The 13,698-nt window shown below is 40.2% G+C and overlaps 1 protein-coding gene across 1 annotated transcript; it reads right to left on the bottom strand.

Moving 5' to 3' along the window:
- Window positions 1–4,741: 4,741 nt before the first annotated feature.
- LOC113279341 lies at window positions 4,742–6,367 on the bottom strand. Its single transcript, XM_026528033.1, has one exon. It carries the CDS (start codon window positions 6,365–6,367, stop codon window positions 4,742–4,744), a length of 1,626 nt encoding a protein of 541 aa, XP_026383818.1.
- Window positions 6,368–13,698: the final 7,331 nt, after the last annotated feature.

The raw sequence follows: 13,698 nt of genomic DNA, 5'->3' as shown, positions 1-13,698 counted from the left end.
CAAACGGGTATGCATACTGTAGATGGTGGATTTTCGACAAAGGGTATAATTTTAAAACTATACTCCAGATCCGTCAACCGGATGAGTATTGAGACTCGTGTCTCTCATTAAAGCATGAAAGCTCATGTCATAAATCTCTGACTGAGAACGTTGTCTCTCAGAGTACGTGTAGATGTGTAGTCTCTCAGCTGAGGCCACGGCACATCTCATGAATACTGAGCAATTTGAGTAATTACTCCGGATCCGGCAATCGGATGAGTATCGAGACTCATGTCTCTGTGCATGAAAGCTCATGCCACCTCTGATGGAGAAAGTATCTCAGAGAAGATGGAGATGTGCAGTCTCTCAGCTGAGGCCACGACACATCTCATACTGTATAGAATCGAAAGATTGGGCGGCTCCTAGACAACATGTCTGCTAGTATAGAGCGACAACGTCTTCGGGATGTAACCAGATTTTCCCCGACTATGCATGAGGAATATGACACTCCAACAAGTTCATATCGCTCAACCCTCAGATAATTAATGCTCCTAGACATGAAGCCCTTCTAGTATAGAGCCAACAATTAATTATCTTAAATCGTCTGAATATCCAGCAATATTCTACGAGCCATCGCCTGAATATCTAGCAATATTCTACGAGTCATCAATTAATCGCATGAATATTCAGCAATATTCTACGACTCCTCGTTATATTTCGTTACTTCAATTTGTGGTTCTTCCCAGCAGAATTCCAATGGTTAGTAATAAATATTCAACGGAACAGGCATCTGAGCATCGAATAAGCCCTGACAAAAATGGTGCAAGTGTAATTAGCAGATAATGCACAGACCAACATTTTGAATGCACGAAAAATACGAACGAACGAGGAACCTATGCAAAATAGGAAGGGAAAATAATAATAATAAAATATTGAACAGAAGCGCCAGGGGACTAGGCTCACCAGCCGGCCAGTCATGCGTGACTAGTCCCGCGCCCAATTTTATATTTTACCATATTTTACTATTTTCACGATCTCATGAAAATCCTCTCGTTCGAACAAATTTCCTTTATTTCAAAGAAATTATCTAAATCACATGATTTTATCAAAAAATAATAAAATTAGGGAAAGGTGTCGCGGGACCGAGCACCAGCCGGCCATGCCTTGGCCGTGGCCGGTCCCACACCTCACGTCTCTATTATTTTATTATTTCTCTCAAATTATGAAAATTCCTTGATTTTATGAATTTTCTAAAATCATGAAAGTTACCTAATTTCATGTATTTTTATCTAAATCACGTGATTTTATCAAAAAAATAATAAAATTAGGGAAAGGTGTCGCGGGACCGCCGGCCAGCCGGTCATGCCTTGGCCGTGGTCGGTCCCACACCTCACGTCCCATTATTTTATTCCTTCTCAAATTATGAAAATTCCTTGATTTTATGAATTTTCCTTAAAATTACCTAATTTCATGTATTTTCTCTAAAATCATGGAACATTAGGAAAACTTGTGGGACCGGGCTCTAGCCGGCGGCCATCCCCTAGCCGGTCCCACATACCCATTATTTTATTATTATTTGGTGTTTGGTTTCCTGATTTCATGAAAACTCCCTGATTGCAACAAAATATCTTGGTTTTCAACAAATCCCTTTGATTTTATGAAAAATTATCTAAAAAATCGTCAAAATTACATAAAATTGGGAAGAGTGCCTTTGGGCCCGCGCCCATTGGCCGGCCGGCCATGTGGCGCAGCGTATCAACGGTAACTCAGCTCAATCTAGAAATTTAGGTTAAACTTTCCAGAGACCTGACTTCTTGAATCGAAGAATTGAATCAGATTCGATGCAAGGCTCTCGAATTGATGACAGAATCAAATCAATTCAAGGCTTTAGAGAAAAACTCTAGTTTATTATCTCTTAAAAACTGAATGACAAAAAATATCTTACAATCTCTTATTTATAATAACCTAACTTTCCTAAAAATCGAGAATCTAAAAAAGGAAATCATAAAAGAAAAGGAAATCTAAAAAAAGGCCAAAATTAGGAAAGGTATCAAGATGCTGCATCAGGTCCCGCCGGGGTAGAAGTATTTGACCACGAATATGGAACTGGGTCTGGTGGAACAAAACGTGATAAATAACGAACATTGAAGACATCCGAAGTGTTGATGTTTGCTGGAAGTTGTAGGCGATAAGCATTGTCATTAATTCGTTCCACGACCGTGAGAGGACCTATTTTCTTTGCCTTGAGTTTATTATAAGCATGAGCCGACATTCGATCTTTAGTGAGAAATACCCAAACTTGATCACCTACTTCGAAGAGAACACGACGGCGACGAGAATCAGACGCATCTTTGTACTTTGAGGAGGATGATTCGAGATTGGAAATAACCTGCGTATGAACCTTATGAATGTTGTCTACAAAATCATCAGCTACACCATGAAGACGTGTACGGTCTGGAAGAGTAGATAAATCCAAAGGACCACGAGGGAGAAGACCATAAACGACCTGAAATGGACTGAACCCCGAACTTCTATTTAGTGAATGATTATGAGCAAACTCTGCTTGAGGAAGTTTTGAATCCCAAGTTTTAATAGAATCACCCACAAGGCAGCGAAGCAAATTCCCCAAAGATCTATTGGTCACTTCTGTTTGACCGTCCATTTGAGGATGATAAGCGGAGCTCATGTCAAGGATGGTTCCTAGTAATTTCCATAAAGACCTCCAAAAATGACCTAAGAACCGAGAATCCCGATCAGAAACGATGGAAGTTGGCAATCCATGGAGTCTGTAAACCTCTCGAAAGAAAAGTGTTGCGACTTGGACTGCATCTGTTGTCTTTTTACATGGAATGAAGTGTACCATCTTGGAGAAACGATCAACAATGACAAAGATTGAATCGAAACCCTTTTGTGTACGAGGAAGACCCATCGCAAAGTCCATACTGATGTCTGTCCATGGTTGTGTTGGAATAGGGAGAGGAAGGTAGAGACCGGCATTCGTGGCATGACCTTTTGATGTCGGACACACTGTACAGCGTTCGACAAAACACTCAACATCACGTCTCAATGCAGGCCAAAAATAAGACTGAGAAAGTAAATGCAACGTCCGGTCGCGACCAATGTGACCTTCATTATGTGTTTCAGCAACAAGTTTAAGACGGAGGCTGCAGTCTGGAATGCAAAGACGACTGTCTCGAAAAAGAAATCCATCATGCATAGTGAAATCTCGATAAAGACCATTATGAACGTCAAGAAGAACTCGACTAAAGAAATCATCAGACTCATACAAATCAGCAAAGGTGGAAAATCCCGGAACTGAGACATGAAGAACACTCAGCAAAGAATGGCGACGACTCAGGGCATCAACAACTCGATTGGAAACACCTGGCGTGTGTTTGATAAAAAACGTAAATTGTTGCAAGTAAGATATCCATGATGCATGACGAGCTGAGACTTTATCTTGACTATTCAGGTGTTTTAAAGCATCGTGATCTGTGTAGAGAACAAATTCTTTATGGAAAAGATAATGTCTCCAGTGTTTGATTGCTTGAACCACTGCATAAAATTCCACATCGTAAGTACAATAACGTAGACGAGCTCCATCCAGCTTTTCACTGAAGAAGGCGATAGGCCTGTTGCGTTGGCTCAAGACAGCACCAATGCCCAACTTAGAAGCATCACTATGTAGCTCAAAAACTTGAGTAAAATCTGGAAGAGCTAGTATAGGTGCTGATAACAATTTTGTTTTAATGATCTCAAAAGCTGTAGTTGCTTCGATAGTCCAAGTGAAGACACTATCATGACGAATACAATCAGTGATAGGTGCCATCAAACTGCTAAATTGCGGAACAAATCTTCGATAAAAAGATGCTAGACCATGAAAACTTCGAGTTTCAGATAAAGTAGTAGGAGTAGACCAAGATTTGATTGCTTCTACTTTGTCTGGGTCGACGGCTAGCCCTTCTGCTGAGACGATGTATCCAAGGAAGTGAACCTCAGGAGAGCCGAACTCACACTTCTTTAGTGTGGCAAATAGTTGATCTCGACGGAGAACAAGAAGTATTTCTCTCAAGTGTGCAAGATGTTCTGTTAAGGACTTACTAAATATGAGAATATCATCAAAATAAACGACTACAAACTTACCTATGAAGGGCCGAAGAGATTGATTCATAACGCGCATGAAGGTGCTTGGTGCATTGGACAAGCCAAAGGGCATGACAACCCATTCAAAAAGTCCTTCTCGAGTTTTAAAAGACGTCTTCCATTCATCTCCTGGACGGATTCGTATCTGATGATAACCACTTCGAAGATCCAGTTTAGAGAAAATCGTTGCAGCTCCAATTTGATCTAATAGATCGTCGATACGGGGAATGGGAAATCTATAGCGTACTGTAATTTTATTTATAGCACGGCTATCGACACACATTCTCCAAGATCCATCCTTCTTTGGTATAAGTAAATCTGGGACTGCACACGGACTCAGACTTTCACGTAAATATCCCTTCAATACAAGATCCTCAACTTGACGTCTAAGTTCTTCATGCTCACTCGGACTCATACGATAATGAGCTCGATTAGGAAGAACAACATCTGGAATTAGATCAATATGGTGTTGAATGTGTCTGAGGGGAGGAAGGCCGGGTGGTAACTCATTGGGAAAAACATCTTGAAACTCCTCCAATAGTCTTTGAAAGTGTTCTGGAGGTGATGGTAAAGGCTCTCTCACAACCGAATTGATCAATATTAGAACACATCCCTCTTCTCAAAGTGTTTGTTCAAAAGCCTTTTGCTGCAAGAGAAGGACTGGAGCTGATGGTGTGTGCTGTTTCTCGGGCAAAGAAGGCTGTAGAGTGATATTGCGATTATTGTAACGAAAATTGTAGGTATTACGATAGCCATCTTGTTGTACTCGAAGATCAAATAACCAAGGGCGTCCTAAGAGTAGATGGCAAGCATCCATCGGAGCAACATCACAATAAATCTGATCCTTATATGAATCACCCTCCGAAAAAGAAATCAATGCTCGTCGAGTTATGAGTACATCGGTTTTCCGATCCAGCCATGCCAACTTGTAAGGGTTAGGATGTAGTTCTGTTGATAGTTGAAGCTTGTTTACAACTTCCTCAGCAATGACGTTTTCTCTACTTCCAGAGTCAATTATGAATTTGCACACCTTGCCTCCAATAGTACACTTTGAATGAAAAAGATTATGTCGTTGAGGGTTGATATCTGTTCCACGCGGAGCTAAACACACACGTCGTAACATTAATGTTGGTCCACTATCAGCTATAAGAACCTCCACTTCATCTTGTGGCTCCGCAGCTTCCTCTTCGTAAATTACTTCAACGTCATTACCAGCAGTGTCAAGGAGGAGGCCTCTTCTGTTTCTATTGGGGCAGTTAGACTGTCGGTGACCTATATCTCCACAAGAAAAGCAACGAAGTGAGTTTGGTCGAGTTTGCCGATTGTCAAGAGCTGGAACAATGGGTGTGTCTGCTTTGACAGAAACAACGTCATCTGTCGCAGTCGGAGTGTGATTTGGTCGAGAAGAACGAACAGTAGACCAGGATGAAAAGGATGATTTAGTTTGTGCCTCAATAGTTAAAGCTTGTTGATGTGCTTCTGACAGTGTCAATGGATGGAAGAGATTGATTGTGTGTTGAATCTGTTGTCGTAATCCTGCTGTAAATCGTGCTACCAATTGACGCTCAGAGTCTTGTATATCAACTCGATTGAGAAGTAAAAAAACTTTAGTGGAGTAATCAGCCACAGATCGGGTGCCTTGGCGGATGGTATGGAGACACTGAAACATAAGCTGGTCATAATTGTAAGGCAAGAATGTTTTCTTAAGTTTCGATGTAAGTTTATCCCATGACATGATCTTCGGTTTTCCGAGACGTGCACGAGTTGTCTTCAATTGTGTCCACCATGCAGCTGCTCTTCCACGAAAACGCATCGTTAAAACAGGAACACATCGATCCATTGGAGCTCGTTTGAACTCCAGAATTTCTTCCATCGTGACTATCCAATCGAGCATTTCTTCAGCCGAAGAATTTCCATGAAACTCTGGTATCTCGGTTTTGAATCCTGTTTCCCAATGATTATCCGCTGCTGCAATTTGGACGTTGTCTTGTGTCAGGGGACGGTTGTTGCGTAGATTTGCAAAGGGGTTATCTATTTCTGAAAACGGGTTTTCTTCGTTGTCACCAACGTTACTGTTATTATTATTTTCATGTTCAATATTTTCTCGAACTGGTGGTGGTTGTTGCTGAACAGCAATGGCTTGGAGAGTGGTAGTGATCGTGGCCATCTGGGCTTGTAGCTCAGCAATAGCATCTCGGGTGATTTCTGCTTCAGTACGAAATGGTGCACGACGAGGTCTTGGCATCGTGTTATCAAACAAGGAACGTAGTTATCTCTGATACCAACCTGGCGCAGCGTATCAACGGTAACTCAGCTCAATCTAGAAATTTAGGTTAAAATTTCCAGAGACCTGACTTCTTGAATCGAAGAATTGAATCAGATTCGATGAAAGGCTCTCGAATTGATGACAGAATCAAATCAATGCAAGGCTTTAGAGAAAAACTCTAGTTTATTATCTCTTAAAAACTGAATGACAAAAACTATCTTACAATCCCTTATTTATAATAACCTAACTTTCCTAAAAATCGAGCATCTAAAAAAGAAAATCATAAAAGAAAAGGAAATCTAAAAAAAGGCCAAAATTAGGAAAGGTATCAAGATGCTGCATCACCATGCCACGGCCATTTCCGGTCCCACACTCCCATTCCCTATTTTATATTTTAATTTATGTCTCTTATCTCATGGAAGTTCCCTAATTTCGCCAAACTCTCAAGTTTCATGGAATTTCCCTTAAATCAGAAACAAATACATAAAATCACATAAAACTGGGAAAAGCATGTGGGACCGCGTGTCAGCTGGCCGTCCATGCCCTAGCCGTGGCCGGTCCCACAACTTGTGATTCCTTGTTTATTTATTATTTTCATCATCTCATGTATTTTTGCCGGTTTCAGCAAAACCATGGATTTTGCATATTCTCTCCAAATGTTGCTCAAACGTGCATCAGAAAATACCAAAATTCTCAGGACTGAAGCACAGACACTATGGTGACACGGGCACATCCCTTGACCGACCAAGGGCGACCCTGAGGCTTGCAAACATCTGGTCCCGCATGTTTTAATGATTTTAACCTAATTTGCTCAGTTGCTCATATTAGGTTCGAACTCTTTCCAAACAATTGGAAGTTCGCTCAAACGACCATCTACTGGTCCCACGACCATCAAGAGCCGGTCTCGTGACCACTTGGTCGGCCCCTCATATTTTCTACATCAGGTTTTATGATTTATTGCTCACACGAGCATTATTTCATTAAATGATTAAACCAGCATTTAATCATTCTTTCACCAACTGGTCCTCAAGAGACTTCGGTATTTTTTGCTCATTCGAGCATCTGGGCGTTATATGGTGAACCCGTCATCCCATGTAGCCGGTCCCATGTTGATTTTCAATAAATCATCATTTCGGTAAAATTAGGGTTTTGAATCCAGAGCTCTGCAGAAACGTGATTCTGTGCAAATTCGAATACTCTGATAATTTTATGTTGATTCCATGATTGATATTCATATTTATTTTGCTCAAATCAGCAGTCAATAACTTAAATTAACATTTTATTTGGTCCAGCTACCAACAATTCATCAAAAGAACAATATTTGTTCAAACTAGCAATATTCGCTCGAACCGGCAATATTTACTCAATTAGCAATATTCGCTCAGACTAGCAATATTTGCTCAAATCAAAGAATATTGGTTCAACTATCAATATTCAACAATTTAGCAACACAGTTTTGCTCGTCTTAGGTTATAATGATACCTCGTCTCAGCAGACACATTAAATTCATGAGTTTCGAAACATTTGCTAATCATGTTCAACTCAGCGCTACATGGACTCATTGTCCCATAAAGTCAGCAATTGACTCTACAATCACGAGATTTCAATCGTGTCACATGGGGGGATATTAACTAGGGTTTTTATCTGGCGGTCTACGGCACGTGTGTTCACCCACGATGAGAATGTGAGCAAGTCGTGCAATCAGTTGGAAGAGTCAGCAAAGTAGTGGGTGGAAAGTTAACCAAGTCTCCGCACGATGAGTAATTGGTTTTAACATGATTTCCCCATTTCCCATTCTATGATTCCAGCAACTGTCACACTTCATGGGATCATGGTGTTTTCAACTCCTGCATTATAAAATATCCCTGAATTCTGATAGAAAAGACAGAGGTTTTTCGAACAATCGAACAACATTCGCCAAAACGAGCAATTTCTCATCAAAGTTCATACAGACAATCTTTCGTCTACATGAACTCACAAAAATTACTCTCAATTGAGCAAAATTCAATCATTCAGAGTATTTTCATGTTGAATTCACAACACACCTACAATCTCAAATCACCATTGATCTCACGTATTTCTCAGCTTCCCTCCTACAAATCAACCCATCTCCTCTTGTGACCGAATTAACTCTGGAACGACCATTGTTCTTGGTTTAGGCAGGGTCTTACAGATTGATCTCTCGAACTTAAAGCACTCCCTTCTTGCAGTGCATCTGTGTGAGGTTCAACATTTCGCTCGGTTCAAGGAGTCTCCACACGGCCGACTCTTCAATTCCGTAAAAATCAGCAAATCGTTTTTCCCCATTCATAGATTGGCGACCACAGTGGGAGGTTAATCTCTCGGTTGCAATCTCACGATTTCACAAGATGGCTGGTCTTAGGTCTGGGTTAGTTACAGGTTCCAACACAAACGATGCTAGTACTAGCAACAACAACAATGACAATCAGAATATCCCGGAAACGATTCTGGCTTCCAACACTGATGGTGGTGACATTACTCCTCCTCACGCTGAAGGTCATCCCCTGTTCGGTCGACACCCTGAAGAAGTCAGAAGAAATCCACCACCTACTATTGTTGATATTATCAAAGTGTAGGAGACTCTCGCAAAGAATCAGACTGACACGGCTGCTACACAGAAGGAGTTGTGTAATTAACTCAAAACTCTTACTGATAAGATGATAGAGAAGACTCAAGAAAAGGGAAAAGAGAAGGAGAAATCCTCAGATGCTGCTGATCCTGAGGTAATCCCAATCCATACAATGGATGATGATGAAACTGACAAAGTTGCAGATTCGTCAGGAAAGGAACCATCAAATTTCATTACTCGGGAAGACGTGGAGCGCCTTCTGGAGAACCGTGGAAAAGACAAGACATCACATGTCCAACGTCACCAACCTCCTTATCCTGCCGCTACGCAGAGGATTCCCCTTCCAAAAGGTTACATTTCTCCAACTTTTACTCTGTATGACGGAACTGGCAATGCTCGAGAACATGTCTCTCGTTTCCTCGAAGCCTTGAGAGAACAGGAACATAAACATGTTGTTCGCCTCAATGATTTTTCAAAATCTTTGAAAGGCAGAGCATACACCTGGTACAACAACATCGCACCCGGGGACTATCAATAATTGGGGAGAAATGATCAACGCCTTCAACAGGAAGTACTTTTTCGTGTCAGAGCAAGTCACTCTCTCTGATCTTGGAAGAATGTTCCAGAGGGTCAGTGAAAATCCCAATGATTATGTGAAAAGATTCAGAGTCCAGGCTCGGGACTGTCATGACCCAAATGTCAAAGACCAGCAGCTGGTAGATTTGTGTATCAATGACATGCTCCCGGTTTACAGAGCTCTATTGGAGACTCTTCGATTCCATACTTTCTCAGAGATTCACGAAGCCGCGAAGAGATCAGCAACCACTGCACCCGCCCTGTTAGAAAGAGCAAAGTCCACAAAGACTGAGGAATCACGTGAAACTCGAGGAAGCAGATGCCTGATCAACAAGCAGTACAACCTGCAGCTCTCTGCAAACGCTGCTGAAGGGAGCTAGCTGATAGACACATTTTTGTGTCTAATTTGTCCTCAATGTCCGTATTGTTGGCACTCGATTTTGTACTAATTTTGTTATTTTATGTATTTGTAGGTATTTTTTGGAAATAAATATTTTAAGAAAATTCGGCTCGAAAAGTTGATTTTGGCACCCGGAGGACAAGTGTTATTCGGACTCTCGCTTTTGGATAAGGGGCGACCACTGGATAAGGGGCGACCTTCTTTCAAAATTCAAAATTTGTTTTGGCGGGAAAATTCTTTCCTTTACTGGCAGATTTTCAATTCGACATTTGAAGGTGTTTTAACGAGATTAAAGAGCTTAGACTTAATGGGTATATGTGATATGAGTATATGAAGATATTATGGTGGTTGGGATCGATCAAATTTGTCCATAAAATCAATTCCCAATCAAAACAGAGAAAAGAATATCGTCTCATTTTTGGAAAGAAAATCACGTAAAAGATGTTGCATGTTTGTGTAGTTAAGCCCAGATATTCTCCTAGGATGCGTATCAATCAGTTTATGAAGATTTCCAAGACAATTAACGTACACAGAGGAAGAAATAAGAAATTATTCTCAAAAATATTTTTCTTCATTGTGAAGATTTTTGAGGAGTTATGGCGAGATTAAATGAGTCTTAGGTATATAAATAGGTTGCTGCTATCACAGGGAAGGGATGTCGAGAGTTGGGAGTCGAAAGGAGGGCCAGAGGAGCAGAAATCAGAGTTTTCAGAACTCTGTTGCTGCTGCTGCTGCTGCCCGTGAAGAACAAGGAATCGGCCACGGTTCCTTCATCCATTTGCAACTGTTTCTTCAACTGCTCTGCAACGTTTATCTTCATCGCAACAGTTTCTTCATCATATTTTGCAACAGAGAAGTAAACCACAGCATTTAATTTTCCGTCACCATTTGTTTCTCTGTAACAGTCCAACATCGTCTTCGCAACAGGAACTGCTGTTGCGATTTCTCTGTTGCATTGTTTACTCAATTGTAATCAACTTTGGAGCAATAATAAAACATTTTGAGATTATGATTAATATGAGGAGCTAAACCCAACATTGGGACGACGGAGGGAGTCTATTTTCGTCATTGTGGTAAATTTAATTTATTCTTTTTATGACTTTTGCACTGATTAAAAATTGAAAAATGATTTTAATTAATTAGTTATCATTTTATTTGATGCGGCATGCTTGCTTAAATGTTTGATGTCCCATGCTTACGATTTATAACTAATATTCTGAGAATCTATTTTGGCAAAATAAGAGTCCATATATTTATGTTTTGAGCAGTAATTGTTAAGAATAAATAAAATATACCACATGCATGAAGAATTGGCCAAGTCCTTAGTCCCAATACCTCTCGAACATCTTGTGACAAATTTGTACATATATTTTCGTTTTAAAATCTATTCAAGTCCGAGCAACGAACTTTTACTTACCTCTTAAAAACTATAACAAAATGGCGCCGCGCCGGGGACTTGTATATAGATTGATTTATTTTTTTTAGGTTTTTATTATTTTATTTTTAGAATTGTTTGTTCCCTTTTACGTTTCTTTTTGTCTTTATTTTGCAGGTTCAAAGTGAAAACTAAGGACTTGGAGAGGAAAAATCTTAAAGCGAAAAGAGAAAGAAAAAAAGGACAATTTTAGGATTTAATTTTTAATTTTTTTTTTTAGAGTGTGTGAGGAAAACTGTAATTTTTTTCTTTATTTATTTATTTGGACTTTGGACTGGTCTTGGACTTTGTTATTATTTTTTTTAACCCTACGGAAGGGTATTATTATTAAAAAAAAAAAAATTAATACTGTGTGCAGGGAAGGACGACGATTACTATATCGTCTCGGCCCCTCGGGTTCGTACACGGCATAGGAGTCGTGGCCCGAGTCGACGACAACGGTTCATCGCCCGTCTGGTACGGGAGGTAAGTCCAATCGAAACACCCGCGAATCTTCTGCAAGCGGGTTACTGTCTGCCTTAAGGTGATAATTGTTTGAGGACGAACCGGACTGTCTTTATTTCCTAGTAAAGGGCAAGGCCTGGCCTAAACAAGATAAGGGTTCGGATTTCATCACCGTTCCCTTCTTGCCCGCCTTAGGAAAACGAAACCTAACGCGAACCCAAGCTTAAAATTTGGAATAGAACGAGACCGATAGGGTAACGAGCTTAATAGGAAACTCGTTCGAAAAATATTGGTTGCTCTTTAAGCACACTCCAAAGTTCATGATGGTTTCTGTGGTTGAATGCGTGACTGCGCCGCCTTGTGATAGCGGTGAGGCCTTGGGTATCAAAGCTCCACTGAGCTTCCCTCGCCTCAATTCAACTTACTTTGACTCGGATTGATTCCAGAGGGGTTTGTCAAATTGCAACGAATTCCCTTTCGAAAGATAGAAGCTGGTCTAGAAACAATCTAAGTGGAGCCATCATGCTTTTTGTTTGCTAGAAATCTTTAGGTTTGCTTTGGTGGAGTCGAGTCGGCCTTGTTTGTGATTGTATAGAATCCCTCTGTAGTTTATATTTCTTCGGTGATGAATCCTTTTGAGGAGACGCCACCTGCGATGACGTTGCGAGAATATATGTCTAGAAATTCTCGTTATCAAGAGACGTCTTCGGAAATGACTCTTGGTGAATATATGCGTGGGCAGCGATATATGGATACTCCAACTTTTATTGAGGAATCACCTCTAACGATCTATGAGAAATATTATAAACATAGACCATGTAGTTTGGAACAAAGATTGAGAATTCTTGAATTTCAAAAATTGTATCATGATGATGAGGATAGTGATGATGAAGAATCTGAAATATGTGGGAATAGTGATCAGGAATTTGTTACCCCAGTTGAGCCTTATAATGATTATTATTTCTGATTCAGATCCTAATAATTTTAAAAATTATTCACCTATTCAAAAGGACGAGGATTTGACTAGAGATACCCCCGTTTCAGACGATGTAGTATGTCCTGTTTACGAAACCGATGATGGTTTAGAGGAACCAGTTTATCTTGAGATCGAGTCAAACGATTTAGAAACAATAGTCTTAGATGAACTCGTAGAGATTAGCGAGGATGAACCTGACTTAGAAAAATCAATTGCCGACCTAGAAATTAGGGAGGTTATGACTAGTCTATCTAGAGACGCCGAAAACTCTAAGTTTGGGGGTGAGTATCATTCTCCATGTGCTTTAACTCTTAGTAAGGTCCCTCACTTGGGACTTGACATCAATGCCTCAACCATCTTACAAGATTATCTTCATAATCGTTTTCCAGAACCTAATGATATCCAACAAGAGTCTCAAATGTTAGAAACCCATCCTCTGGTTGATGTGGTTAACCCATGCAATAATACCAAGATTGATTTTGTTTTCCCACCAAATAGTTTTCTTCCAATTGTGGGAACGTATAGATTTCAAATGTGTCACTTATTAAGTTCTGAGACTAAGCCTAAGTACTTTAGGTTAATGGAATCGACACATTTTCCTAAGAATGACCACTACTCTCACTGTGGTCAACTATGTAAGTCATATCTGATTGACTTAGAGGATCCGCAATTATTTAGGTTATTATTTTGTGATTCTAAGTTCGTATTTGAGTTTTTACAGACTCTAAGACCTATGATTGGATCCATCTATGAAGAAACGCAGCCAATGAAAATATTCTATAGAGCCTTTCATAGAACCTGAACCTGAACCACAATAGCATAGTTATCAGGAAACTAGTAAGGGTATGCAGTCTTGTCACTTTCTTGGTTATTGTAGTTTCCTTTGGTC

Source organism: Papaver somniferum, chromosome 5, assembly GCF_003573695.1.
Source record: "Papaver somniferum cultivar HN1 chromosome 5, ASM357369v1, whole genome shotgun sequence".
Lineage (NCBI taxonomy): Eukaryota > Viridiplantae > Streptophyta > Magnoliopsida > Ranunculales > Papaveraceae > Papaver > Papaver somniferum.
Note: the sequence above shows the minus strand (reverse complement) of the source record. Positions and strands in the feature narration are given on the sequence as shown.

What these genes read in the sequence shown, in the direction of transcription:
- LOC113279341 (XM_026528033.1), bottom strand. Translation starts at nt 6,367, where the DNA reads ATGCCAAGACCTCGTCGTGCACCATTTCGTACTGAAGCAGAAATCACC.